At 56.7% G+C, this 27,146-nt stretch overlaps 9 protein-coding genes across 9 annotated transcripts; 5 read left to right on the top strand and 4 right to left on the bottom strand.

Moving 5' to 3' along the window:
• Positions 1–1,357: 1,357 nt before the first annotated feature.
• On the top strand, positions 1,358–2,260 carry B0T26DRAFT_645528 (uncharacterized protein; the record flags this gene model as incomplete). The annotated part of the gene is made up of 2 exons (XM_060437730.1): positions 1,358–1,489; positions 1,817–2,260. 2 exons carry the CDS (start codon positions 1,358–1,360, stop codon positions 2,258–2,260), a joined length of 576 nt encoding a protein of 191 aa, XP_060297070.1.
• Positions 2,261–2,798: 538 nt separating this feature from the next.
• On the bottom strand, positions 2,799–5,775 carry B0T26DRAFT_712637 (actin-like ATPase domain-containing protein). The gene is made up of 4 exons (XM_060442088.1): positions 5,316–5,775; positions 4,915–5,235; positions 3,086–4,845; positions 2,799–2,970 (listed from the first exon to the last, which is right to left on the bottom strand). Exons 1-4 carry the CDS (start codon positions 5,500–5,502, stop codon positions 2,941–2,943), a joined length of 2,298 nt encoding a protein of 765 aa, XP_060297069.1. The 5' UTR covers positions 5,503–5,775; the 3' UTR covers positions 2,799–2,940.
• Positions 5,776–6,002: 227 nt separating this feature from the next.
• On the bottom strand, positions 6,003–6,833 carry B0T26DRAFT_741300 (DASH complex subunit Dad4; the record flags this gene model as incomplete). The annotated part of the gene is made up of 5 exons (XM_060443946.1): positions 6,003–6,031; positions 6,091–6,175; positions 6,246–6,290; positions 6,352–6,403; positions 6,799–6,833. The coding sequence occupies 5 exons, from the start codon at positions 6,831–6,833 to the stop codon at positions 6,003–6,005; spliced, it is 246 nt and encodes an 81-aa protein (XP_060297068.1).
• On the top strand, positions 6,832–7,461 carry B0T26DRAFT_676460 (YL1 nuclear protein C-terminal domain-containing protein; the record flags this gene model as incomplete). The annotated part of the gene is made up of 1 exon (XM_060439983.1): positions 6,832–7,461. One exon carries the CDS (start codon positions 6,832–6,834, stop codon positions 7,459–7,461), a length of 630 nt encoding a protein of 209 aa, XP_060297067.1.
• A 1,574-nt stretch (positions 7,462–9,035) lies between these two features.
• On the top strand, positions 9,036–9,792 carry B0T26DRAFT_647993 (Got1-like family protein; the record flags this gene model as incomplete). The annotated part of the gene is made up of 4 exons (XM_060437964.1): positions 9,036–9,066; positions 9,162–9,188; positions 9,360–9,424; positions 9,496–9,792. The coding sequence occupies 4 exons, from the start codon at positions 9,036–9,038 to the stop codon at positions 9,790–9,792; spliced, it is 420 nt and encodes a 139-aa protein (XP_060297066.1).
• Positions 9,793–10,436: 644 nt separating this feature from the next.
• B0T26DRAFT_752214 (profilin) lies at positions 10,437–11,283 on the bottom strand (the record flags this gene model as incomplete). Its single annotated transcript, XM_060445494.1, has 5 exons — positions 10,437–10,571; positions 10,659–10,811; positions 10,900–10,984; positions 11,169–11,184; positions 11,271–11,283. 5 exons carry the CDS (start codon positions 11,281–11,283, stop codon positions 10,437–10,439), a joined length of 402 nt encoding a protein of 133 aa, XP_060297065.1.
• A 4,078-nt stretch (positions 11,284–15,361) lies between these two features.
• Positions 15,362–17,796, top strand: B0T26DRAFT_676457 (uncharacterized protein; the record flags this gene model as incomplete). Its single annotated transcript, XM_060439982.1, has 2 exons — positions 15,362–15,467; positions 15,791–17,796. 2 exons carry the CDS (start codon positions 15,362–15,364, stop codon positions 17,794–17,796), a joined length of 2,112 nt encoding a protein of 703 aa, XP_060297064.1.
• A 582-nt stretch (positions 17,797–18,378) lies between these two features.
• On the bottom strand, positions 18,379–20,367 carry B0T26DRAFT_872502 (uncharacterized protein). The gene is made up of 2 exons (XM_060447964.1): positions 19,547–20,367; positions 18,379–19,486 (listed from the first exon to the last, which is right to left on the bottom strand). Exons 1-2 carry the CDS (start codon positions 20,286–20,288, stop codon positions 18,696–18,698), a joined length of 1,533 nt encoding a protein of 510 aa, XP_060297063.1. The 5' UTR covers positions 20,289–20,367; the 3' UTR covers positions 18,379–18,695.
• Positions 20,368–20,865: 498 nt separating this feature from the next.
• Positions 20,866–26,940, top strand: B0T26DRAFT_752211 (Sec63 Brl domain-containing protein; the record flags this gene model as incomplete). Its single annotated transcript, XM_060445493.1, has 1 exon — positions 20,866–26,940. The coding sequence occupies one exon, from the start codon at positions 20,866–20,868 to the stop codon at positions 26,938–26,940; it is 6,075 nt and encodes a 2,024-aa protein (XP_060297062.1).
• Between the last annotated feature and the right edge of the window lie 206 nt (positions 26,941–27,146).

The raw sequence follows: 27,146 nt of genomic DNA, 5'->3' as shown, positions 1-27,146 counted from the left end.
TGGCTGCTTATAAACCAACCTCGAACTCCGTTGCGGTCCCCAACATCCCGCATTCCCACAGCTCCGTTAGCTTGTCTGTTACTGTTCATACACCCCCCCCTCTCCCTGGGGTGCTTGAAAGTACCACAACTGGAGACGGCCAGCGTTCCCATTTACATGCTTGCTTGCCCCTCCACACCCACACCTCCAAACGCGCCCCCCCCTTCTTCAAACCACCAGGCGCCCTTTTCTTACCTAACTCTTCACTGGCTAGCAGGCATAGCTCTGCCGCATCGCATCTTGTAAGTCGCTGGCTTGGGTCTGCAAGTTCGTCCCGCAATAAGCTGCGCTCATCACCGTTCCCTGCATCTCGAGCTTGATTGCCTCTAAGTCTCTTGCCTCTAAGTCCGTTATCCCCATACCACCACCTGGGTACCCCCAACCCGTCTGGGACTGAGAGTAACAAGAGTCGAGCTGGGCCCGCCTCATTCCTCGAAAGGGCAGTGTATAGCCGGGCACTGCTGGCCAGCCCAGTTACGATTTCTTGCAGGTCTCTCTGTGCCGCTCGCCGGCCGCTGTCAGGACGGAAGGACTGCGGCACCAGCGGACGCCGGGGAGCAATTGGACTTATATCCATTTTGTTGCACGTAAAGCCATAGACATACTGGCGCGCGCGCGCACACACACAGGCACACCCTCTGGTCAAAGTCTTGCCGTATGCGCACAATAATACGCCGTCCCCTGCCCTACCTACCCTATTTCATGTTCGCTGTTCCTCTTCCCATATCTTCTCGGCTTCCCAGCACCACGGCCATCCATCCTTGCCGACTCGGGGACCGCAAGCTGCAGCTCCGAATCCTGCCGCCTCTCGCCGGATTTGACGGACATATTTGCTCGCTCTTATTATTCCTTCGCTCGCCCTTATCCCGTCTCGCACCTTGTGTCTCTTTTCTGTCTTGAGCTCTTATTGCCCACCTCCCCCCCAAGCCCGTCGGCTTCTAGACTTGTTCTTTTCGTGCACTGACGCGGCCTTCGGCCCCCTCCTACAGAGCCAAGTGCTCGAGAGCATCTTGTCGGGCCCTCGTTAATAAACAACCACAACGACCACATAGCCTATTCGAGTGCACCCTACGCAGCACACTCGCACTCGCACTCGCATTCACCCTCGGACAGCCAAGGAGGCAGTGACGCTTCGCCCGTCTCAGCTACGCATTCGCTGCCACATGGATATAGCCACGCGCCCGCTACCCAAAACGAGTCGCAAATCCACCCAGAACTGCGATCCGGCCTTGACGCGGCTGCGGCGAGCTCTGGATATCCGCCTGTCCCTAGTATGATGCCAGTTGGCATATCAGCACCACCCGATCAATCTGGTGCCATGTCTGGTCCTACGACGCTCGGGGCCCAAGTTGTGGGCGTGGTCGATGTTGGAGACGGAGGCGCGGATGGCCGGAAAGCAAAGCGCGAACTGTCGCAATCTAAACGCGCAGCGCAAAACAGAGCTGCACAGGTACGTAAACTGACAACACTATGCCTCCATCAAATTGCGGTTGGGCTTTATGGTGGCCAACGCTTCTCTTCTGCTCTCTATTCGACTTTCTGGTATGGATAATCCGAGAGTTTTTTTTTTGGCGGCAGGGGGTTGTCGGGAAGTTTGGTGATTAATCATCGCAATATGTCGTTCCTCACGCCAAGTGGCGAGCATGGGCCGAGAGAGAGAAGCTTGGTCGGAGCTTCGGAAGCGGTCCCCAACCGGCATTGGCCGGCCGCCTCAGCCTCTGTCATTTATCGCACTGTCTTACATAAACACGGCTGACTGAGCTGTTTGACGTCACAGAGAGCATTTCGTCAGCGAAAAGAAGGATATATCAAAAAGCTAGAGCAACAAGTGCGCGACTATGCCGAGATGGAGACGAGCTATAAGGCGATGCAGACGGAAAATTACACACTGAGAGAATATGTCATTCATCTACAATCGCGCCTGCTAGATTCCCAGGGCGAATTCCCCCAACCGCCGCCAAACATTAACCTGGCACATCCAACGTCGGCGCGAGCTCCCGAACCTGTGCAGCCGGCGGCCGCGCAACCAGCAAACTCCCTTGAGGTTGCCGCCCAAGCTGTGGCTGGCCTGAGCCGCAGTGAACACATGCAGGCCCGCGATCACTACAACAAGATCTACGAGCACTCCGCCCGTACCGACGACGACAGGACGGCCGAGGAAATCACGCGTCAACTACAGGCCGACGGCGGTCCTGATGGCCTGCCCGCGGCGCCTATGTAGTCTACAACAGAGTTGGCGGCATCTTGTTTATGGAAATCTTTACTCGTTATTTTTGTGTTAGTCACTCTATTTCAGACACAGAGACTCACGGCGTTATTCATAGGCGCAGGGGCTATAAATTTTCTGTTTTACTTTTCTTTCTATCGGGATGGCTTAGGGCTGCGAGAAATGTACGGGGCTTTTCCCGCAATGACTGGCGTTGTGGTAGGGAAAGCATTGCCTTGTTTTTCTTTGTGATAACCTACGTTGTTGCGGAGGACCATGTGCTGGGGGGCGGTACAGACTAAAAGGGGAGAGGGGGGAGAGGGCTGGGGGCTAGGCAGGCTATCGCTGCTGTACAGGTTCATATCCTACTTCTTTTACACCTGTCTCTTGTACAATGTGTCTTTGACTCTGGTTTAACTAGTTAGCCACTTTTGCTCTGCGCTGGAGACGGGCACAGTCCAGCCAAAATACATTTTCACCTTATTATATCTAGTGACTCTTTATTTGTTGATGTAGTGGAGCAGACACACACACATGTAAATTGCACTAAGGAATTAGAAACTAGGTGTATTTTTATTTGGTTCATAAAAACAAAAGGCCCCCTTTTTTCCCCGCCCGTCTTTAGAGATATAAGAAAACACACATGCGCATATCATCGCACCGCCGCTGTCCGCTGCCGCCAAGCCAACGATATTTCAACTAAATGCATTGCCCATGTCATGCTCCTAGGAGTACAGTCAAGACCCATTAGCAATTTGATACCCAGCAAGTTCTTCCCCCCCGGACACGTGTCAGGGCGTGTCAGGGCGGGGCGGGGCGGGGCGCCAGGAAACAACTCACCTTGATATACTCGGCGCCTTTCTCTTGGTACTCTTCTTTGGTAACAAAGGCCCGCTTGGCGTCCGGGGTGGTGGCCCAGCCGGCGGCGCCCTTCCAGGCGTCGAGGACGGCGTCCTGAGCGCGGCGGATGGTGAGCGGGGCGCCGGCGGGCAGCAGCGGGGTGAGGGCGGTGCGCAGACGTTCGTCGAAGTTCTGGAACAGGGTGTTGCCGCCCGTCAGGAAGACGTCGCGCAGAAAGTCGTTCTGGTCGATTCCCGTGATGCCGGGCAGGCGCTGCGTCAGGATGTCGCTGGCCATCTCGACGATGCCGGCCTGGTCGATGCCGGCGATGGCGCTGGGCTGGAACAGGACCTCGGGCACGCGGATGCGCTCGACGTTGAGGTGCAGGCGGTGCGCCTCGGCCGACGAGCCCGCGTCGAACGGCCGCGGCCCGTACCGGAACGCGTGCAGCAGCGACTTGGTCCAGTCCTTTTGCGCCTCGAGCGTGTTCTCGTACGTAAAGTCCTTGTCGTACTCTAGCAGGTCCTGCTCGAGCGCCTTGACGGACGCCTCGAGATCCTCCTCGCCCTCCTCCTCGTCGTCGCTATCACCCTTGTTGGCTCCCATAGCCACGCTGCGGTAGACGCCCCAGTCGTTGTCGTCGGCGCCAAAGTCGTCGTCGTCGCCTCCACGGCGGCGCTTGCGGCCTCCTGCGCCGCCTGTCGGCGTGTCAGAAGCCAGATTCGCGATGTTCTTCATGCGAATCTGGCTGGCCAGTGACTTGCGGTTGCCCAAGTCTGCCTTGAGCCGGTCGCGCTCCTTTATCAGGGCGAGCTTGGCCAGACGCGCCTGGCGCTTGTCCTCCAGCCAGCCTTCGAGATCGTTGGTTCTCCGCTCCTCGTCAAGCCTGGCCTCTTCTGCTATCCTGGCCTTTTCGGCCTCCTTCTCGGCCTTTGCCCGCGCCCGTGCATCGTGGTTTGATTTCATCAGGCGCTGCTGGCGCTTCTGCTTGATACCAGCTTCGTCGAGCTGGTCGTCGGGCACATCGAGGAGGCTGAAGTCGGGGGCTTCTTGCTCCTCCTCTTGCTCGCCTCCTAGGTCCTTCGTCCGCGCCTTCTTGATGGTCCGCTCGAGATCCTTGACCATGCGGTCTAGCGCAGCCTCGTCCTTAACCTCGGCGTCGTCTAACAGGCGCTTCGTCTCTTTCTTGTTTTGGTCTACGAGTTTGCGCTGCACGTCCTTATAGTACTCGAGCTCCTGTTCCTTCTTCAGCAATCTCTCGAGGCGCATCTTGGCGGCCTGTTCTTGTAGTCTTCGGCCGCTCTCCTTCTTTCTCTCGGTAATCCGCGCCAACTCCTCCTCTGTCTTTTGAACAATGACCTCTTCCGTGTACGGGTACTGGACGATGCGTTCCCTCTCCTCAAGTCCTGTCCAGTCAAGGTAGTGCGCGAGCTCATTGTCGTAGTCCTTTGAGACATAGCAGAAATCTCGAACCATGGCCTCGGCCTGTGACGCATTCAACTTGCCAGGGAAGCCGCCGAGGTACTTGAGCTTGATCAATTTTAACAGGTACTCGGCTGCGTGCCACCCACCCCAATTCAGTCTTATGGCCTGGGCCAGCATTGGCTTTGAATTGTAGACGGGGATCATGTGTGTGGCGCTGTACGACGAGGAAACAACCAGGCCCGTCTTGCCTTTGTTGTGGCGGTAGGAGAACAGCGAGTCTATCCCATAGACGAGGGCGGGGGCGCCGTAGCACTCGAAGATGATCTCCGTCATTGCTTTGCGGACAACAAGTCAGAAAAGATAAGGCTCAATGCAAGATCCACAACCTAGAGAGACCAACTCACATTTTCTCGTGTAGGCGAGGTTGGCAACGGCCTCGGTCATGACGATGGGCATGTCAATAGCACCGTCGACACCGTTCATACCGAGCTTTATGAAGACGTGATCCAAGACATGTTCTGTAACATCCCAGTTGCTCACGATGCCAGTGCCAACCTCGAAGGCGTTGCGGATGTGGCCGCGCGCCGTGGTGTCGGCGTAGCAGTCTTGGCCAGCGAAGGAGAAAGTCCTGCCGAGCTTGCGGTCGCGGTACTTGGCCATGATGGGAGGGATCTGGAGTCGGGGTTTCGACTCGAAGGACCAGCCTGCGCGGACAGTTGAAGAGCCTGCAGGACACAATTGGATACGTCAGCGGGGCTGGGTGTCTGTTTCGCGCGATGCGATGGACGGGGCGAGGCTCTCTTACCATTGTCGATGACGATGGCGGCCTGCCCCTCTGGCTGGGCAAGGGCGCGCTCGTGGCCATCTATTTGAGGAGTCAAGTACTTCTCAAACTTTGCTTCCCTGACGGGATGGAGTTTTGGGGAAGGGAGCGTCTTCCATGCGTCGCGACGACCCGCCATGTTAATGTCATCGAGAGCTGAAGGCGCCATGGTTGGGGTTGGATCCGAGTCGCGTGTGCTTCGTGTTAGAACTGGAGCATTGTTAAAGGTTGCATTCCGGTCCAGGTGTTGCGCTGCAGGTCTGGCGTGATGTGCCCGGCCTCGAATTGCATCTGCGTAAGGTTGTGTTGGTTGGCGAGGCGAGGGTTTCTGTCGATGATGTTGCGCTGTAATCCCCAAGGCACGGAATACCTTACTGTACTTCACGGTATTGCACAGTACGGATACACAGTACAACAATGCGGTGAGTTGGCAGGCATTGGCTTAACTGCAACAGCGGGGCACCATCGCCAGCGCCGAGCTCTCCTACGCTCTCTGTATAAGATGCGAACCTCGGAAGTAAAGACTCAGATGAAATGATTATGGTTCTGTATTTGCAGATTGGGTTGTTATGGACTTTCGTTACGGATACCCATGGATCATATCTAAAACGTCCAGCCTCTTGAGATTTGTTCACACGACAACACTTCAACACCCTCGACGGCCAAAGTCTATGCGGGCTCTTTCAGATTGTCCGTGGCTACTAGGTGTCAGTACTGGACGTGCTCCAAAGGCAGCAAGCAGACAAGTTGCACGTACCCTCGAGGTGGAAGAGGACGTTTGACTGGTAGTTCTTGAACATCTGGGCGACCAGCTCGATGTTCATATTCTGGATGTTGATGTCCTGCATGAGGCGATCCTCTTAGCACCAAGAACCAACCAAGCTGTCTGTCACTGGATACGGGATATCTCACCTGGAGAGCCTTGTTCATCACCACGATCGCTTCATTGAGTTTCTCCTGTAAAAAAGCGATGAGCAGGCTGAACGGCGAACTAAAATGGGAGGGTCTTAAGGCATACCACATTTGTGATAATGCGCGACAGAAGCAAGTTCTGCTGGTGCTCGTGGGGGCTCTCCTAACAACAGGGTAAGCAAATTTGGGATCGGGTAGTTTTATATTTATATTTTAACATCCAATGACATACCATGACTGGCTTCGCTGCAATCAAGCTGTTTGTATCGAGGAATATCTTCCGACTCCCGTCAACGCAACTTGGATGTTATTGATCCCTCTTTAGACGTCCAGCCTACCAAGACGGAACCCGCTTCTCGACTTAGACCCACGTCTTTTGGCGGGGTTGAGCAAGCAGCGCGGAGCGCGTCGACAGTGCGAGGGCGGCCCTTCCCAGAGCGGTCAGAACCGGCATAATCGACAGAGCTTCCCCCAAGGCACCGCCAACAGCGTCAGAGCTTCGCTGGTGAGCGCAACATCTCGAGAACGCAGCCAAACAGAAACCACCAGTCACATCGCATCGCCCGCACCACCACAGCCCAAGGCCATGTCGAATCCAGAAGCACAGGCAGCGCAAGCGGCGCACCTGGCAGTGATTGAGCAGCTCGATATCCACTCGATCCACAAGACGTTCCGCAACCCGCACTGGCGCCCAAACCAGCGGCGCAACAAGAACATCAAGACGATCCTCGGCGACGCTTCGCGCAAGGAAGCCTCGGTCATAGCCACTCCGCAGAATGCCAGCGGCGCCGCAACACCGGCTGTCGACGACGGCCTGTCCACCAGCGGCACCTCCACCCCCGCCGTGCCCTCCGCTAACGGCGGCAGCAACGGCAACAGCCTGCAGCCGAACCTGGCCCAGGCGTCACGGAGCCTGTCGAAACTGGTGCTCGAGAAGAGCCTTAATCCGTCCCGGGCCGCTAACGGCGGCGCCGGCGCGGTGGGGCCCGGCCTGTCGACGGCACCCAGTGTGACGTACACCAACATCGAGAGCGCCCCTAGCCTCGTGCCGCTGCGGCACTACTGCGACGTCACGGGGCTGCCGGCGCCGTACCTGGATCCCAAGACCAGGCTCCGCTACCACGACAAAGAGGTCTTTGCCACCATCAGGAGTCTGCCGCCGGGCCTGGGCGAGCAGCACCTCGAGGCAAGGGGTGCCCAGACGGTGTTGAAGTAGTGAATCTGCACACCGGGCTTGGTTATGTACCAAGCAGTCACATTACATGTCCCTGTCGTGGGGGCATTGGGAGTTGGTTGGCTACTGTTGCGATTGGAATTTGGGCATTTGTTCTTTCCCCACTCCCGGTGTTCTAGGAGAATCAAGAAGCAAGCCGAGATACAGGCGGCTGGGCGGAGTTTGCTTTGAATGGGCGCAGTCCATCGTCACGGCGTTTGGAGGGAAAATTCGGTTCTAATTACGAAGGCGTTTCCTCCCATATCACAGAGATATCACAGAGATACACCTTATTTTTCCAGAGCGAAAAACGAGGGTCGCTAGAGAGCCGGTATTATTGCACATAAGCTAGAACGAGGAACGTTTCGATATTGATACCAACATACAACAGAGAACTACTACTACCTAGATAATCAGGACAAGAAAAAAAAGTCATGTACGACCAGCAAAGTCAAGCCCCAACTACGCACTCGCTGCCTTTCGAGAGCAAGATGACAGTCGACGCTCCGGCTTATTGCGGTCAAAGGAAGTACAATTGCTGTATGCCATAACATATAAAAGAATATGCGCGACAGACCACCGAGCACAAACGGCAGTGGAATCGCGCTCGGTTGCTCAAGCAAGATGCTAGAGCCGTCGTGGCAATGCAGAAAGGGTGAGACGGAGGAAGGGATGGCGAGGGCATTGGGAGTGGAGAATAGCAGACACACAAAGGAGATGACAATGACATTTTGATTCCCTTGGTACGTACTGTACATTGATGTTTGACAGCTACTGACACGGTTCCATTTCACTCATGATCGCCAATGTCAGTTTTGATGGCAATGCATTTGTCACTTGCTCCGTCAGCCGGCCAGCACTCGTCCTTCTCTCTGGACGACATCAAAGAATGTTCAATCATGTCGCCGCCGAATGTAAGAGGGGAAGGGTTATGTGCTGGACTTGGCAGGCAGGCAGGCATCTCCTTGTATCGTCGAGACGTTCTTGAACAATGGATGGAGAGGAAGGAAAAAGAGCCGGTGTGTGATTTTACGTTTCGTTTTTCTGGAAAAATCTCCCAGGAACGATGTGTGGAGCTTGGCGGCCAAAAATTCTTTGCCCTGGGCAGGTAGTGGGGGTCGTTTTGAATTAGGATCCTGCCGGGCCGGCAGCCTTGGCCGCCTGGTGGTCACTCGCCCACAGAAGGCTCGGGGCGGCGGCGGGCGGGCCACCGCACCACCTACCCCCTGGTCAAAGGAAATAAGCTTTGGTTTGTCGGGTGTTGGAACGGGCTTCGTGTCCCTGTTCGTAGCGCGTGTGCACGCCGCCGCGTAAAGAGGAACGGGGGCAGGGGGGGGGAAGGGGTTGCCGCCAACAGGTCATGGAACCTTTTTTTTTATCCCTTCTCACTTCAGGTCTAACAGGGCATTTTTTGTTGGTTCGACTCTACGTGTAATAATTCTACAAAGGAAATAGAGGCATCACGACCTGTATTTTTCACAAGCTTTGATTTGTTTTAGCTCTTTAATATTCTAGTTAATTTCTCTTCTCCCCTCCCCGCCCCTTCGACTTAGATATCGTGTCCGAAACCGCCCATAATGCCCACAATGTGGTTATCTGACTCCCAAAGTATGTATATACCGCTGGCTATGGTGTCTATTGCGCGCGCGGGTCCCTTCCCATGGTATCCAAAGAGAGAGGCTAATTCGTGTCCCTTTGCGTAGAAATCGGGGTCGCCTTTTGCTCTGGCGGTAGGTGACAACCCAGTCCTCCCCCCGAATCAAGCACCCGATCCGCTCTCGGCCCCGGCCGCCCGGCCTGCGCGACGCGGCCCCTGACAGATAAAGGATGGGGCGAAGCTGCATGCAGCAAGTGGCTGCTGAACTCAAAATCTCCAAGAGGCTGACAGATTTGCTGACTAGGTGGCTTTTTCCTGATCGGCGGAGTCGTGCTCTTCTTTGACCGGGCCATGTTGGCAATGGGAAATGTACGATTAACCCCCATCCTTCCCCCTTACCACTAGTTGCCTTAGGCCTCTACTGACAGCTCTGAACCTAGATTCTCTTCCTCATCGGCTTGACAATTATCATCGGCCCGGCCAAGACGCTCCTATTCTTCGCGCGCAAGCAAAAGGCCAAGGGGACGGCGGCCTTCTTCGCCGGGCTAGCCCTGATCCTCCTCAAATGGCCGCTGATCGGATTCCTAGTCGAGCTCTACGGCATCTTCATCCTCTTCGGCGACTTCCTCGGCACGATAGCCGGCTTTGCACGGAACATACCGGTCATAGGCCCCTACATCGGTCTCCTGGTTGACCGGAGCGGCCTCGGGAGACGAAACGCCGAGCTGCCCGTATGATTTACGAGACCTAGAGGAGGCGTCACCTGGCCCAGCTTATCCGCATCGCCCAGCAGATGTTTTTTCGATTTCTACTACCCGGTGCTTGTCCCCCAGGTTCCGCCCCGCCGCTAGACGCGGAGTGGGCAGAGGGGAAGCGCCCTGTCAGGTTTACCACACTTTTCATTGCCCCAATTCGTGAGAGTTGATGGCGTTGGAAAGCATTATACCCGTATTTTAATAAATGATGTGTGTGTAAGGATATGACTGTACTACTGATAGACGGGGAGTGGTGCACAAGGCACTCAGTATGGGAAAGGAACGCAGCGCAGTATATCTAGGTATCACCCGGCGACAGACTCGCTTTATCTAATGAAAGGGTCAAATGGGGGGGAAGGGGCATTCCGTGAGGGTCGAAAACAGAAGCCTCCATATGCAGGATCTTGGCTCGGAGCATGTTCTGCTTGACCTAGCTAGAAAGACAAAGGAAAACAACCTGCCCGCGTCGCATCGAATCGAATCTCTCTAAGCGTTTCTGGCTCGCGGCCTAGCTCCCCTCCCTGCTGTTCTTCCCTATAGGGACCGTCTATTTCGACGCCGAGAGTACTAATCGCGGTGCCGACAGTTCTCACGCTATCAACGACTTGACACGAGCAGTCACAAATTCAGTAGCCCTGCTGGATCAGGTAGTCTGCGAGCGCCTCAACGGTTGTTGTCGCGTTGCCGACTACGCCCTCCTCGCCGTAGTAGCCAATGAGAATGGCCTGTTTCGTCTTGACGACGATGACTCCGGTCCGTCCCTAGAGAAAAAAGTCCCGTCATCTCGAGTCAGCATACCACGATCTCGCTTAGTTTCGGGAGGGTATAGCAAAAGACAGGTTCAGTACCTCACGGCCGTAGAGATGTCGGTCCTGGATGTCGTACGCCATATATCGAACACCGGCGACTTTAAATCTCTCCTGGAAGGCCTTGGTTACTGCGGGGCCGTTCCCTTCCTCTGCCAGGATCTTGGAGATCTCAGCCATCTCCTCAGGCTCTACCTGTTCATATGATATATGGTCAGACTTGACTCCCAGACTCGTTTCCAAGACTCTGCACCGGCGAGAAGGGGTAGAGGTAATCTCGTACCACGAAGTCAGGCGTCGAGGCCCAGGTGCTGTCGCCGGCAGCGCTGATGATGGCGGCCTTGTTGAGGTGGCCCGTGCCAACAAGGCTGTTTGGTTACAACCTTCGTTAGCACACAGGCTTAAGCTCCTCGGACAACTCGCGGTTCCCGCCCGAAAAGCCAACATGCTTCCTATCGCAGGTGAGTGCCGATAGTTTGGAGGGGAGAGGGGCGGCAGCGTGCCGCAAAGCGTATGCGAACGCAGGAACCCTCTTATGTTTAATTTTCGTACCTTGTATCGACATAAGCTGCAAGTGTTGCGAGTTAGTTCTTCCCGTTTCCCAAAGTAAGTCAAAGGCGGGGTTGCCATGGAGAAGCCATGATCAAAACGGACCTTGCCAGGACATGATGGGCGGGCGGCTGTGTATTCTCTTGTCTGCGAAGTAGAAGGGGAAAGGTAGCAACAAAGAAAGACTGCACACAGAGAGCGATGTGGTAATGGGTGCTTAACTAGGACGGCGAGGGACTGCAGTGCGCAGATCTGGTGATGATGATTGTGGAGGCGGAACAGAGAGGTAGGTTTTGGAACCTCTTTCTCCTCACAGGCGTAGTAATTAATTACCCCGCCAGCGCCGGGGGCCGTACTTGCTTGCCTGTGGCTCAGGTGGAGGGACTGAGGAGGGGTTTCGCTGTGCTTGGCATTATACCTTGCCTTACGTAATCATCGGCTTTCCTAAAACATGTGCCTTGCTGAATGCCAGTGGTTTCCAACTGAACTCAAAACCAAGAAGGTGGCAAACAACGGCGTGAGGACGGGAGTAGCCGAAATGGCTGTCTCTCTTTCTCTGGTTACACTATACAACCTAAGCTCTGCCGCAACCATTGCAGGCTGGATGCGTTAGGTCTCTATCTATTTCCGTCCGAGTGCCTTGCATCCCATCCCGTCTGTCTCTGTCTCTGGCCAGGTCGTCGTCCTGCAACTGCAAGGCGCTGTTTTCTTTTGCTTCTAGAAGCCTGACCGTTTCGAACTCAAAAGGGAGACAAATGCAACAACATGGCGAGGGCCTAGGATGGAGCGTTATTGTCATCATTCTCTCGCACCTCTCTCGGAAACAGTCAGGCGCAGCAGCACACCCTCTCGCAAGTCAACCACGCGAGAGTCCGAAAGCCACGCTAGATGAGGACCCCTCAGATTCAGATGCTCCCCAGGATGTCTGCACGTCGGCGTACCTGTTGTGTGGCCTGCTGCCCTGTAGCATATCCGTCGCCAGTCCCGATGGCAAGGGTAGCTAAGGGGGCGGATTGTATTTACTGACTATTTAGTGTACCTACATCAAATCCAAGTGGCAGGTACATACACGCGTATTCGTCCAGAGACTGCCAAGCGATGGCCAAGTTGGTAGACGCCATTCTGTTTCCACTTGTCACTTCTCATTATTATTATTATTATCCGACATTTGAGGGGCTCATTTCCTATCGGCGGAAGCTCGGAACCAACACGGGCGGATACTCGAACATTTTCGCCTTTGATTCCACGGAAACTTCGTCTGCGGCGCGGTCTGACAGATGACCGTCAAAGTAGTATCCGTACCTGGCGCCAGTCTAGGCAGTGCGAATCACCTTCCGCCATCCGTCCGCTCCCAAGTTTATCCACGCGATGGACTTGAGGAAGAGATCGCCAGATAAAAGGTTCATGCTGCTGGCACAAGTCTGAGACAAGGATCTCCGGAAGCAGATCTGATCTGAGAATCGTCAACGATGGACGCGTGGGTTCAACGTCGGGGGCCCGCCCAGGGTTCAATAGGTGGGGAGATTTCCCTCCCGACCACAACCCTTCCATGGCTGGTGCTGCTCAAACAAGGTTTCTAGAAGGTCGAGATCGAGCCTGATTTATCCGCCGATGCTCCGTCCAAGCGGGTAATCGATCCCACACAGCACCGGAATCCGGACCTTGTTATTGTTGCTGTCGATGACCCGCAAGCCGCTTCTTGTGCCTTTTCTCGGGGGCGCTACTCAGTAGAAGCCAGATCCACCGCCGCCACAGCTCCAACGCTGTCCAGGATTTGTATTTCTGAGACGTTGGCTAAGCGTTGAGAATCGGACGCCGGCCCCCTGTCGCTGGTTCGAAACCGAGCTCTTGGCATCGAGGACCCTGTCGACTCGCAACAGTCCGACATGCGATTGTCGTCCGAGTCTCCGACGATGAACTTTTACGTTCGCAGCAAGCCGAAAAGGAAGACTGTTGTGTCTTTCGGGTACGGGACGAAACATGGCTGACTTACAGCCCTGACCAGTTACCACGTCAAGTTCGGCACAATCAAACTGCTAGCAGCAATGTTGTATATGAACGGAAATCTTATACATACATCTCCAAGCGCTATAGACATGCCATTGGTGGCAAATCCGCATAAACCAAAGGTGGCCAGATTAACACGAGAGACCTTTCGCCGACAACCGGCTATGTATGGCGGGAATATGAGAATCTCTGTGTGCGCCTCATCTCACCGATTATTTGCTTCGTTGCCTTGACCTTGGGAGGTGCAGTGGTTGGTTGGCTGAAGCTGCACCAACAAAGAGCTCTTGGGTCCTCTAATTTTAAAATCCTGAAGCAGCGTTGCAGCGGCAGAGTGCGTAACCAAATCGACAGCAGCAGTTGGTCATCTAAAACAACCTAGATGCATTGCGGCATTGCCACGTCACAGGGAACAATCAGCCAGCCAGCTTCTCTCCAAAAGAATATCGGAACGAACCGAGTGGATGTGAGCTCTCTTCTTTCAGAGCCGCTGGGGAGGCGCCAAGGTAGCTGATTTCGCAATATCTAATTACGGGACGGCAGCCTTACGGAGTGTGATGAGAATGAGAACTTTCTTGGCCCAACACGCAACCCTAGCCACAAACAGACAGCGGTGGCCGTGGGAGAGAGCATCGGGTTGTGATTCGGATCATCGCAGAAACCTCGCCGCGGTCGTGCTCTCTCGCTGTTCCGTACCTGCAGCAAAATGGCCTTTTCCAAGCCTTTGCAGCTGCAAGGGGGATGCAGCTTACACTGGGAACAGCGTTGGCTGACAGGACAGTCCTACTCCTGGGCTGCCACTCGGCTCAGCTCACATAAGGGAGCAGAACGGCTGCCGCTGTGTTGATGTTGATGTTCCTGTTGCCGCGATTTGTCTGCCGTCAGGTGAGCAGGAAAGGATGCAGCAGCTTGGCTGTGGCCCAGCAGTAGGTGGTTTCTGGTTTCCGGGAAATCACCAAGTGGCCGACATATTGAGCCTGTTTCCGTCTGGCACTCGAAGAAGGCTCGCGATTCCACGGGCTGTAGGGGCGGTCCGGTAGTTTGTGCGTCCTCCCCGTCGTCGCGTTCGGCAGCGAGCGGACAGTGTGTGACACAGCAGCAGCACGGCGTATCCTCGTTAGACAAGACGGGGGAGATGAGGGGCTCTAGTAGGCGTCTTGGAGACCTGAAGCAAGAATCTTCAGCGACTCCACGAGGGCGCCCCGCCAAGACTGCCCCAGGATCGCCGCAAAGTGGGCTTTTCTTTTCTCGGCTGGTCGCAAGCGCAAGCCCCTCATGGTTCGTTCAAGCCACCAAAACGCAGGGGGAGCCAGACGACAAACTGCCCATCATCCTCGCATCTCGCATCCCTGAGGCGGGCACTTGGGGCGGCCAAATCCCTGCTGTTGATCAACCTCTGGCGAAAATACCCGCAGCGTAGCCGTCTCCTTCAGATCTCAGACGCCAGGCTCAGGCTCAGTCATGTTTGGGTTTGGCGTGTTCTGGAAGGGAAACCCGCTCGTCGCGACGGGACCCGAGACGAGACAGACGGACGGCTTCAGTTTACATTTTTTTTCTTGTTGACTGACACTTCACACTTCAGGCTCAAGGCTCGCGTGCCTTGCGCCGCTCCGAGGGAGCAATAAGCGCAAATGAGCCCGTAAGATATGTAGACGATAATCTCCCGCCGTCTTTTGCCCAGCGTGCCAGTCGAGGCCGTCTCGGAGCCTCTGTCGCTTTGTTTGGTCTGGTGCCTTAGATGAGGCTGGCCTGTTCATTTTCGGGCGTTGCATCCCCTTCATTTGCAGCAGGTGGGCTGGCGCCGACGATTCGCCCCCCCTCCCTCCGCCCTAGTTGATTAGACGATTTCGAAACGCCCCAAGGCACCACCAAAGGGACCCTACACCTCAGGTAACTACTGTACCTGGACTACCTTACCCCTCGCCGCCCTCCCGCACGCCTCGGTGGAGCCAAACAGCGGTGGCTGCAGTGGCAGTGGGTGGTGGAAGAGTGCCAGTGCCCAGCGGACCGGCCCCTGGCAGGGAAGCCCACTGGGCGGTTCGATTGTTTAGCTGCGGCAAAGTCAGGTACACTTCCCACATAGGGCACTAGCGCGTCAGCATCAACGGCAGCCATGTTGAAAGCGGTCAAGCGCTCCAGATCGCTGAGGGCCCTGACAGCAAGGGCAACAAGTGGCGCTGGCCAAAAACACGATGATGATGCAGGAGGAGTCGGGGAACACCAAGACGGCGGCGTGCACGGTCCGGCAGCCCCCCCCTTGGACCATGGGCATGGACCAGGCAGACAAGGTTCTGCTGTGTCAGGGCCTGCCTTACAACAGGTGCAGGGCCAGCGTGGAGGTGGTGGTGGTGTTACTGCAGGTGGAGGTGGTATTATCGTTGGAGGACGTGGAGGAGGAGGAGCAGGAGGATCACTGGTGCTAGTCGAAAGCAGTGCTGCTGATGCTGCTGGCCCTCCTGGCCTTCAAAACGCCCACATCCCCCCCGTCAGCTTTCCCGGCGGGAAAAATCCCTATCTTGATCGTCCTCTCCCCCCTCCGCCTCCGCCAAAGAATACTACTAGTACCACCGCCGCCACCACCACCACCACAGCAACAACAACAACAACAACAACAATCACAGCAGTTGCCGCCACCACTGTTGCTGTTGCTCCCCCGCCACTCGTTTCAAGACCGCCCGTCATGTTGGCGAGACCAAGTACCTCGTCTGGGCCCGCCCCCAGCCGGAACGGAAATTCGCGGCCAAACTTTGACAAGAGGCTCTCCAAGGACGACATGTCTCTGCTGGGCAGTATGGGTATGGGCAGGAAAAAGGGGCTAAAACCGTACCGAATCGGTGTCAGGGCCGGCGCATACCCCACCCCCGAGTCCAGTCCGGGTAGCTTGCGGTCTCCGATGCCCATCTCGTCGGTACCCACCAGGATGCCAACACCCGTCTCCTTCAGCTCAGCCGAGATCCAGATCGGGATGGCCCTCGGGAGTCCCTCCCACTCCGCTAGCGGCTTCCAGACCGGTTGGCAGCCACAGCCACGAGATGTTTACTCACCACTACCAGCCCAGAGGACACCAGAGCCCCCCGTCCAGAGGCAGAAGACGCAGAAAAGGAGGCTATTCGGATCCCTGTTCGGAAGCAAGAAACATGCCGAACCAGCCAAGATTGCAGAGGCAATCAGTGCGAATGGGAGCACGTTGTCTGTCACGGCCACAGCCACCACCTCACCGCGGAACAAGGACAGCAGCCCCTCCAGGACCACCACTTTCATGACCAGGAAGTCGACCAAGCACAAGCCCCTGATTTCCAGATCAAAAACAGAACTTCGGATGGAAGAAACAGTTCCAGTATTACCAAGCCGCCAACAGCAATCACCCAACGCAGCAGCCATCTGGTCGATCCCATCAGAGCCTGAACCTACCGCCCCCTTTCTAGGCGGTCCCGGACTTCTGGATATTGAAATCCCCGATATCAGGCTCGAGCGATATAGCATCATGTTTAGCGGCGTACTGAACCCCCAAGGAAACAGCAAATCATCCTTGCTCGAAAGGCGGCAGGCGACTCTCGAAAAATTGAAGACGATAAACGACAAGATAAGCGAGGAGAGCGAAGGGAATCACAAGACGCGGCCGCGGAGAGGCACTTCGCCAGCCTTTGCGCTCTTTCCTTCGACGCCAGGGCGCCAGTCTACGGCGGCCGGCACTCTAGCTCCCCCCAAACCTTCTCCCCTAATGCGGTCAAACACGTCGCCAGCCCTCCTCCCGTCACCGTCAAGAGCCGACTTCGATCCCGAGTCGAAGCCTTCGATGGAGCTCCCGACGCGCAGGGAGCGCAAGACGGTCACCATTGTCTCGCCTCGGACTATGGACGAACGCAACCGTGCGGCCCAGGTGGAGAAGCTCCGGGAACAGCAGGTCATGAGCCATCAGGCGCAGCGGGCACAGCAGGCGCAGCAGGCAGCGAGCACGTTCCATTTTGGGCCCGAAGAGTCGGGTCTGATTCTCGACTCGCCGCAGAGCGTGTCTTCAGGGGCGGCGGCTGACGAAGACGACGAGCCGGCAGCCGCGCGACAGGCGCTCGGCTTCAGACCCGCCGCCGCGTCCGAGCCGCAGTGGCAAATGGTGTCGCCGCCCAACTCGACATCGAGCAAGGCCAGCAGCACCACCACGAAGCGGAGCATGTCGTCGTCGGCCTCGTCGACGGCCTCGTCCACGCAGACGCATCTCACGCGGCCCGCGTCGCCCGAGGTGGCCGTCGACCAGGGCGATGCCGCGCTCAAGGCCGCCGTCGAGATCAGCATCGCCCGCCAGATCAGCGTCTCGCGCCAGCAGCGGCAGCTCCTGCGCCCGCTCAAGACTACCATCGGCCGCGAGATGCCGCCGGCCATGGCGACGGGGGGAGGCGGACCGCCGCCCATCATGCTTGCACGCGCCGCCAGCAGCGCCGCCAGCAGCCCCAGCACCACCACCGCCACCGCCACCACCGCCGTCAAGGTGAGCCCCATCGTCATCACCAAGGGTATGATGCGCGGCCGCGTCATCGAGACCAAGCAGTCCATGCCCACCCTCGTCGTGCCGTCCGACGCCCCGCTGCACGTCCACCGCAAGAGCGAGCGCATCGTCCTCGAGGCCGCGTGAAAACAACACACCCGCGATATCAATCAATTCACTTATAGCTTCTTAGAACGCCTTTTACTTTTTTGTGTTTTTTATTCCCTTTCACAGCGGGCGCGTTTTGAATTCGCGCTAAGAGCAGAGATCCAACCCCCTTTTTTTTTCTGGGTCACCTTTCTTACCCTTCTTGCTAGAGCCTTCTTCTTTTCTTCTCTTCCTTTTTCGGTATTCTAGCGGGGAACCCATGATGTAAAAGACGCGGCAAAGCCTTGACGGTATAAAAAGTTTGCATGTGTGTGTGTGTGTGTGTGTGTGTGTGTGCGATATTGTGATATATATAAATTTTCTTTGTCAGCTTCGGTCTGGTTCTGGTTTTGGTTTTGGTCCTGGTTTGGGGTTTTGGTTTAGTTCTGCGACGTCAAAGATACCTCTTGTGCTTTTATTTTTTGTTATGAGATTTTGGGGTTTTGAGAGATACCATTCAGGTTCTCGGCTAGGGGGGGGTTTTTTTGAGACTCTTGATTGAATAAATACCTTTACCTATATTGAGAGTAGAGAGATATTCGCGTTCTTGTCTAACATTGCGCGTTCTGTGAGAAATGAACCACGTGTCATGCGTTAAGGCGGCTTGTTACCTTGTGTGGGAATGGTGAGAAAAGGGGTTGTAGTTTGCTATTGATCCTATTTTGTATTTGAAATTCGAATCTATCTAATTCAGATCTCGATTTTCTTCCTTCGGGTATACACTTCATCCCACACCAAAAAGACACCAGGGAGGCAATACAGGTCCTACAAGAAGTACTTGCCACCCCTTGACTATAGCTTGCAAGACACAGCGCCGTGCGCGCACTCGATTCAACCCTCGTAGTTGCCGGTTTTGGGATAGCCTATCTTAAACGGACTACATGTGCGCACTCATCCCGCTACCATAGTGCCGTGACGTTCATGGTCACCATCCTCTCTGTCCTCCGGTCGAGAATCTCGCGCTTGTGCCAGTCCCTGGCGAAGCGCCTCGACTCGCTCAAAGACTTGAACGACAGCAGGAAGCGCGTGTAGGCGTTCCCGACTATGGTGCCGTCGTCGGCCTGCTGCAATTGTCTTTGTGTAACGATAGCATCTGCTTCTTGGCCCACTGCTGCCGCCGCCCTTGCCGCCCTTGCGGCGGCGGCGGCCTCGACTTCGGCAGTGTACTCGTTCTGCACGCTGAACTTGGCCTCGTGCCGCGTGTGCTCGAGGGGCTGGATCGACGCCACGTCTGTCTCGCCCTCGGGCGGCATCAGCTCCCAGGCAAGATTGCGCGCCTCGCCGTCGGCGTCGATGGCCGCGCGTAGCACTTGGGTGGTCAGAGTGCCGCTTTCAACGTGCACGAGGACCCGCTTCTGGTCGCCGTGCTTGCTCTTCATGCGGAGGTGCTCTAGGAGAAGGGCGTGCTTGTCAGCGAGAGCTATCTCGCCCTTGTCCTTGTTGCCTTTGGAGAGGAGCATCTTCTGGAGGAACTGGGAAGCGTAGAGCTCGAGTTTAGGGGGGGCAGAATGCGGCAGTAGGGTGTATTGCGCGACTTTTGGCGGTCTATGTTCTGTACGTTGTTCTTCCGCAGCCATGTTGTGGCGCTGCAGCACATCTTTGCGGTAGTCGAGGGCCGCAGAGCTGTTGTGGAAGAAGACGTAATACTCGCCCATGGGTTCGTGTGTAAGGGGCGACCGAGTTTGAACAACTATGATGGGGTTAATTCTCTGAGAGGCCAAGGGGATAGGCAAAAGTACGATGGACGCACCTTTGTAAATGCTCAAGGCCCAGCCGTCAACATGCCTTCCCTGGGCGTCTAGGCGGTAGAAATCCGACTCGACCAGGGAGCGAGAGGCAGAGCTGAGGGCCAGGACGGATCGGCCGCCATATAGGACTTGGACTTGGACTTGCAAGTCATCTAAGGGGTTGATAGAGTTGGGTTTCGGAGGGACGTTTGCCTCGAGCCATTGCCTTAGAACTTTGTCGTCATAAGGAGAGAGACGCTTCTCGCCGTCGTAAGGAGAGAGACGGCGGTCCGACGGAGGCTCCCCCCAGGCCACTTTTTTTATTATTAATTCAGGCGGTGGTGGTGGCGGTGTTGGCGGCGGTGGTGGTCGACGTGAAATATCCGCTATTGGCCGTCTGAGGATAGACGATGGGTTTGGCCGTTTGAGGATAGAAGACGGGTCCCGAGGAAACTCCAAAGCGGGAAGGGCAAAAGGTGGGGCAGATTTACTAGGAGAAGGAGAGGGTGGTGATGGTGATGGTGATGGTGGTGGGGTTTCGGCATTCGCAAAGGCCGGTGGGGATTTGGGCTCTGAGGTTGAAGTTGAGGTTGAAGTTGAGGCTGAGTTTGAGGTTGAGGTTGAGGTTGGCGAGGTTGGGGATGAATTGGCTGCGTCGTCCTGATTCCAAAGGCGCTGCTGCACTTTCGCTTTTGCTTTCAATTGGGCTCGGGCTCGCCACTCCCGAGCCAGCGACTCCAGCAGTTGTGGACGCCGTGCATGCATCTCGGCGGCCGGCCGATAATGTCGACCTGCAAGCGATGCGATGAAGACGATCGATGGAGTTTCGTGAGCGAGTGTGACGAGAGCGAGGGTGTGAGGATACAGATGATACAGATAGCTTACCGCCAAGTATCATGCCAAGGAATTACAATACATACTTCGTACAGTGTATGCAAAACCCACAACTATTACGGTAAGTTACATATTCACTAACTGATGTTTTGCAGGACCCCTCAGCCCATCTCGGCCTGCACTCATAACTGACCGTGAGTCAAGGTCCGTAACGGATACGGAACCTACGATACATGCCATCGCCAGCCGAGGAGACAGACGTTGGTGTCGTGTACTTACCTACACAACATACCCATCCCAGGCCTCTTTCGGTCTGCGGAACACCCAACCCAACCCAACAACCCTTGAATGATACATTCAAGTTTTCTACATACAGTAACTGCCCGATTTGGGTATTGTAGATAGTTGGCCGCAAATCAGAGCGACACAAGCCAACAAACATCTTCGCGCCAACTCGAGCTGTGCCAATCGTCGACAATTATCCACCTACCTAGGTACTTAATCAGAGATGGCCCAAATCTCGCCGGCAAGCCCGGCCGAATGGCGTGCCCAGGTCGAGGCAATGAAGGCGGCTGTCGCTGCCCTTCAAAAGCCGAACGTCCAAACCCAGAGCAATGGCGGCGACGATGACAACGACGAGGGTGACTGGGACGACGATGACATTGATCACGCCTACGAACCCAGACGCAGCCCTCGCGACGTCTGGCACTTCATCTCGGACGACGATCTCGACGAGATTGCCTTTGACGCCCAAGAATTTGCTCAGGGCTCAGGCAATCGCCCCCCCCTCGACGACAGCAATGCCCACGGCCTTCGCTGGCTGGCCACTCGCTGCGCCGACGTCTCTGCTCGCCGCTCCGGCCTTGACCCTGACACTCTCCAGGCCCAGGTCCTCGAGGTCTTGAGTGGCAGCCGGCCCGAAGACGACATCCAGTCGTCCCTTACCGACCTAGTCGGCTTTGACGATCTGGACTTTGTCATCGACCTGCTCTCCCACAGGACCGAAATCGTCGCCGCCGTGACGGCTGCCCAAGCTTCTTCCCTCAAAACCGGCCACGCCGGCGACACTGGCTCAGGTCTCCACCTGCTGACGAGGGCCCAGAGAGAAGACGCCCTGCGCCGGAGAGATGCCGAGCACAAGTCTGCTCCCCTGGCCGCCGCCAGTGCCAAGGAGGAAGACTATCCCCATGTCTACCGCACCTTTGCTGCCGGCAACACCCTGAGCCACGCCGGGAAGGGGTATTCCCTCCCTATCGGTAGTCAGAGGCAAGAGTTTGAGAAGTACGAAGAGTACTCTGTGCCCGCCGGCCGCATCGGTACTCTCGGAGCCGGCCGGAAGCTCGTGCCCATCGCCGACATGGACGGCCTGTGCAGGAACACCTTCAGGGGCTACAAGGCCCTGAATCGCATGCAGAGTCTCGTGTACCCCGTAGCCTACAAGACCAGCGAGAACATGCTCATCTGCGCCCCCACCGGTGCCGGCAAGACCGACGCAGCCATGCTCGCCATCCTGCACACCGTCGGCCAGTACCTGACCCCCAATCCGTTTGAGGACCACCAGGCCACCGACTTCGCCGTGAGGTCCGACGAGTTCAAGATCGTTTATGTCGCCCCAATGAAAGCCCTTGCCGCCGAGATCACGGAAAAGATTGGCAAGCGGCTCGCCTGGCTGGGCGTTCGCTGTCGCGAGTTCACCGGCGACATGCATCTGACCAAGTCCGAGATTGTCCAGACCCAGATCATTGTGACCACGCCCGAGAAGTGGGACGTCGTGACGCGAAAGGGCACCGGCGACACGGAGCTCGTGCAGAAGGTTAGGCTGCTCATCATCGACGAGGTGCACATGCTCCACGATGAAAGAGGCGCCGTCCTCGAGTCTCTGGTGGCAAGGACCCAGAGACAGGTCGAGAGCACCCAGTCGCTGATCCGCATCGTCGGCCTCAGCGCCACTCTGCCCAACTACATCGACGTGGCCGACTTCCTGGGCGTCAACAGAAGGGCCGGCCTCTTTTACTTCGATGCCTCCTTCCGGCCCGTGCCGCTTGAGCAGCACTTTATCGGAGTGAAGGGCAAGCCGAACTCCAAGCAGTCTAGGGACAACATGGACGGAGTGGCCTTTGAAAAGGTCCGCGAGATGCTCGAGCTTGACCACCAGGTCATGGTCTTTGTGCACTCGCGGAGAGACACGCAGGCCACTGCAAAGATGCTTTACGAGAAGGCCGTCGACCAGGCCTGCGTCGGCCTTTTTGACCCGAGCGGCCACGAAAAGTACGAGGCCTCCATGAGGGACGTCAAGTCCACCAAGGCGCGCGAGATCCGTGACCTCGTCCCCAAGGGCATGGGCATACACCATGCCGGCATGGCGCGCTCAGACCGAAACCTGATAGAGCACCTGTTTGGAGAGGGCGTGCTCAAGGTGCTGTGCTGTACGGCCACTCTCGCTTGGGGCGTCAACTTGCCCGCAGCCGCCGTGGTGATCAAGGGCACGCAGGTCTACAGCGCCCAGGAAGGCAAGTTTGTCGACCTGGGAATCCTCGACGTGCTGCAGATCTTTGGACGTGCTGGCCGTCCCCAGTTTGAAGACGTTGGCATCGGCATGATCTGCACCACCCAAGACAAGCTGGCCCACTACCTCACGGCCGTGACGGACCAGCTTCCCATCGAATCCAGGTTCTCCGCTAAGCTCGTCGACAACCTCAACGCCGAGATTGCTCTGGGCACCGTCACCTCGATATCCGAGGCCGTAAAGTGGATTAGCTACTCGTATCTCTTCGTGCGCATGAAGAAGAATCCCATGGCCTATGGCATTGACTGGACCGAGATTGGAAGCGACCGCGCGCTGGTCATGAGACGGCGCAAGCTGGCCATCGACGCCGCCAAGAAGCTGGTGGAGAGCCAGATGATCATCTTCAACGCCAACACCGAGGAGCTGCGGAGCAAAGACATAGGCCGCATCGCCAGCCAGTACTACATCCAGCACACGAGTATCCAGATCTTCAACACCATGATGTCTCCCCTGTCTACCGAGAAGGACATTTTGAAGATGATAGCCATGAGCGGCGAGTTCGATAACATCCAGTCGAGGAACAGCGAGACCAACGAGCTGCTAGCCATGAAGAAGAACGAGAACTTTGTCCCCTACGAGATCAGTAGCGGAATCGACACCCCGCAGACCAAGACCAACATCCTTCTTCAGGCCTACATCTCGAGGGCCCAGCCCGAGGACTTTGCGCTCGGGAACGACTTGAACTACGTTGCTCAGCAGGCCGGGCGCATCTGCAGAGCCCTGTTCATGATCTCCCTCACGCGGCGCTGGGGTTTCCAGTGCCTCGTCTTGCTGACCATGGCCAAGTCGATCGAGAGGCGTATCTGGGCATTCCAGCACCCCTTCCACCAGTTCGACCTGCCAAAGCCCGTGCTCAACAACCTTGATGCCAAGGAATCGTTGACGGTCGAGTCGATGAGGGACATGGAGCCCGCAGAGATCGGCGCCTTGGTCAACAACCACCGTATGGGCACAAAGATCTCCCGGCTGCTCCGAAACTTCCCAACTCTCAGTATCGAGGCCGAGATCGCGCCTCTGAATCGCGACGTCCTGAGAGTCAAGCTCTTCATCACGCCCGACTTCAGCTGGAACGACCAGATGCACGGGAATTCCGAGTCGTACTACATCTGGGTCGAGAACTCGGCGACGTCCGAGATCTACCACCATGAGTTCTTCCTCCTCAGCAGGAGAAAGCTTCACGACGACCACGAACTCAACTTCACCATCCCGCTATCCGACCCGCTTCCGGACCAGATCTACGTGAGAGCCGTCTCGGACCGCTGGCTGGGCGCCGAGACCGTCACCGCCGTGTCCTTCCAGCACCTCATCCGGCCAGACACGGAGAGCGTCTACACGGATCTCCTGAATCTACAGCCGCTGCCTATATCGGCGCTCAAGAATTCCGCTCTCGAAGACATGTACGCACAGCGCTTCCAGTTTTTCAACCCCATGCAGACCCAGGTCTTCCACACGCTCTACCACACGCCGGCCAACGTCCTTCTGGGCTCTCCGACCGGGAGTGGCAAGACTGTCACCGCCGAACTGGCCATGTGGTGGGCCTTTCGCGAGCGCCCCGGCTCCAAAGTAGTGTACATTGCCCCGATGAAGGCGCTGGTCCGCGAGCGTGTCAAGGACTGGGGAGCGCGTCTAGCCAGACCGCTGGGCTTGCGGCTCGTCGAGTTGACGGGCGACAACACGCCCGACACACGCACCATCCAGGACGCCGACATCATTGTCACTACTCCCGAGAAGTGGGACGGTATATCGCGTAGTTGGCAGACGAGAAGCTATGTCCGGAAGGTCAGTCTCGTCATCATCGACGAGATCCATCTTCTTGCCGGCGACCGAGGTCCCATTCTCGAGATTATCGTGTCGCGCATGAACTACATCGCGTCGTCGACCGACAACGCAGTCCGCCTCCTGGGCATGTCGACGGCTTGCGCCAACGCGAGCGACCTCGGAAACTGGCTCGGCGTCAAGGAAGGCATGTTCAACTTCCGCCACTCGGTGCGGCCGGTGCCGCTAGAGCTCTTCATTGATGGCTTCCCAGAAATTAGAGGCTTTTGTCCGTTGATGCAGTCCATGAACCGGCCCACTTTCTTGGCCATCCTGAACCACAGTCCCGAGAAGCCCGTCATTGTCTTCGTGCCGTCCCGTCGGCAGACGCGCCTCACGGCCAAGGACCTCATCAACCTCTGCGGTATGGAGGACAACCCAAGGCGCTTCCTCAGCATGGACGAGGATGACCTTCAGCTTAATCTCTCGCGGGTCAAGGACGAGGCGCTGAAAGAAGCCATCAGCTTTGGCATTGGCCTCCACCACGCTGGTCTGGTCGAGTCGGACCGGCAGCTGGCGGAGGAGCTATTCCTGAACAACAAAATTCAGATCCTCGTGGCTACGAGCACGCTCGCCTGGGGCGTGAACCTGCCGGCACACCTGGTCGTGGTCAAGGGCACGCAGTACTACGACGCAAAGATCGAGGCGTACAAGGACATGGACCTGACAGATGTGCTGCAGATGTTGGGAAGAGCCGGGCGGCCGCAGTTTGACGATTCCGGCGTTGCCCGCATTCTCACACAAGACTCCAAGAAAGACTTTTACAAGCATTTCCTGCACACGGGCTTCCCCGTCGAGTCCTCGCTCCACACCGTCCTCGATAACCATCTGGGCGCCGAGATATGTGCCGAGACCGTCTTGACAAAGCAGGATGCGCTCGACTACCTTACGTGGACTTTCTTCTTCCGACGTCTACACAAGAACCCGTCGTATTATGGCCTTGAGATCTCTGCTGAAGAACACAGCGGCACAGCCGCCCAGCAACTTGCCAACGATTACATGATAGAGATGGTGGAGACGTCTCTGGGCGAGCTCGCAGAGTCCAAGTGCGTTGAGGTGTTTCCCAACGGCGACGTGAACCCGACGCCGATGGGCAAGATCATGAGTTACTACTACCTCTCGCACAAGACGATCCGCCAGCTGGTCAAGCACGCCAAAGCGCAAGCGTCCTTCCCTGACGTTCTGTCGTGGATGTGCAGAGCCACCGAGTACGACGAGCTTCCGGTGCGGCACAACGAAGACCTGATCAACGCAGAGCTGTCGCGGAACCTGGCGTTTCCAGGCAGCTCGTTTGGGCTCCCGATGTGGGATCCGCATGTCAAGGCGTTTTTGCTTCTGCAGGCGCACATGTCGCGCATCGACCTCCCCATCACCGACTACGTGGGCGACCAGACCAGTGTTCTAGACCAGGCCATCCGTATCATCCAGGCCTCGATTGACGTGCTAACAGAGATGGGCCACCTGTCGAGCACGCTCGAGTTCATCAAGCTACTCCAGAGCATCAAGAGCGCACGCTGGCCCACAGAGCCACCCCTCTCCATCCTCCCGGGTGTCTCGGTCGACCAGGGCGGGCCGGGGGCAAAGAAGAAGCATGTGACATTACAGGAGCTGAGCAAGCTCAGGCCCGCACAGCTCCAGAAGCTGGCGCGCGACGACCTCTTGCTCTCGTCGGCTGGGCAGGTGGCGCGCTTCCTCAAAGCGGCCGCGGCGATTCCTAACCTGCAGGTCTCGACGGCCAACATCACAACTACGTCGCTGACGGTGCTCCTGAGACGTCTCAACCCCATCACGGAGCGGGAAGCGCGCGTCTACGCGCCGCTGTTCCCCAAGCCGCAGACTGAGGGCTGGTTCGTCGTAGTCGCCGACATGGCAGCCGACGACGTGGTCGCCATCAAGCGCGTCGGCTGGAGCAGCCCCGCCCAGGGGCAAGGGCAAGGGCAAGGGCAAGGGCAAGGAGCCAAGGGCGTCGAGATAGGCGCCCGACCGTCCGCCCGCGCCGTCATCAAGCTGCCCGAGGCGCAGCGCGCGCGCAAGTTGGACGTGTTAGTCATTAGCGATGCCTACGTTGGCTTCGAGTATCGCTTGCTCGGCGTCGACATTCCGGGCCCGCCTGAGGTGGGCGGCGATGATGCGAAGAAGAATCCGAGCTTGGGAGGGGGTAGCGGTGAGGGCGGATCTACGGTTGCTGTAAAGGGGGTATGATTTTCTTTTTTTTTTTGTTGGCAGGACCGGTTGCACCGCTTAGAATTTGGAGGTTAAAAAGTGCATGCATGGTTCCTATGGTGTTTAAGATAGCGGGTTCTAAAATGGTGCATGGGAATGTTTACTGGGTACACATCATAAGGAAATGGTTGAAAATGACTGCCTGACTTTTCCATGTCGCAAGGTTCTCTTGGATTAGGTATTAC

Source organism: Lasiosphaeria miniovina (genome assembly GCF_030549165.1).
Source record: "Lasiosphaeria miniovina strain SMH2392-1A chromosome Unknown B0T26scaffold_4, whole genome shotgun sequence".
NCBI lineage: Eukaryota > Fungi > Ascomycota > Sordariomycetes > Sordariales > Lasiosphaeriaceae > Lasiosphaeria > Lasiosphaeria miniovina.
This window is presented reverse-complemented; position numbering and strand designations above follow the sequence as displayed.

Bases quoted from the DNA above. Each gene is read 5' to 3' on its own strand.
- B0T26DRAFT_712637 (XM_060442088.1), bottom strand. From the start codon at position 5,502: ATGGCGCCTTCAGCTCTCGATGACATTAACATGGCGGGTCGTCGCGAC. The intron at 4,846-4,914 runs GTGAGTTGGTCT...TTGTCCGCAAAG, and splicing joins CCTCGCCTACACGAGAAAAT to CAATGACGGAGATCATCTTC. The intron at 2,971-3,085 runs GTGAGTTGTTTC...CTGTACTCCTAG, and splicing joins AAGGCGCCGAGTATATCAAG to GAGCATGACATGGGCAATGC.
- B0T26DRAFT_872502 (XM_060447964.1), bottom strand. From the start codon at position 20,288: ATGCATGCACGGCGTCCACAACTGCTGGAGTCGCTGGCTCGGGAGTGG. The intron at 19,487-19,546 runs GTGCGTCCATCG...ACCCCATCATAG, and splicing joins GGCCTTGAGCATTTACAAAG to TTGTTCAAACTCGGTCGCCC.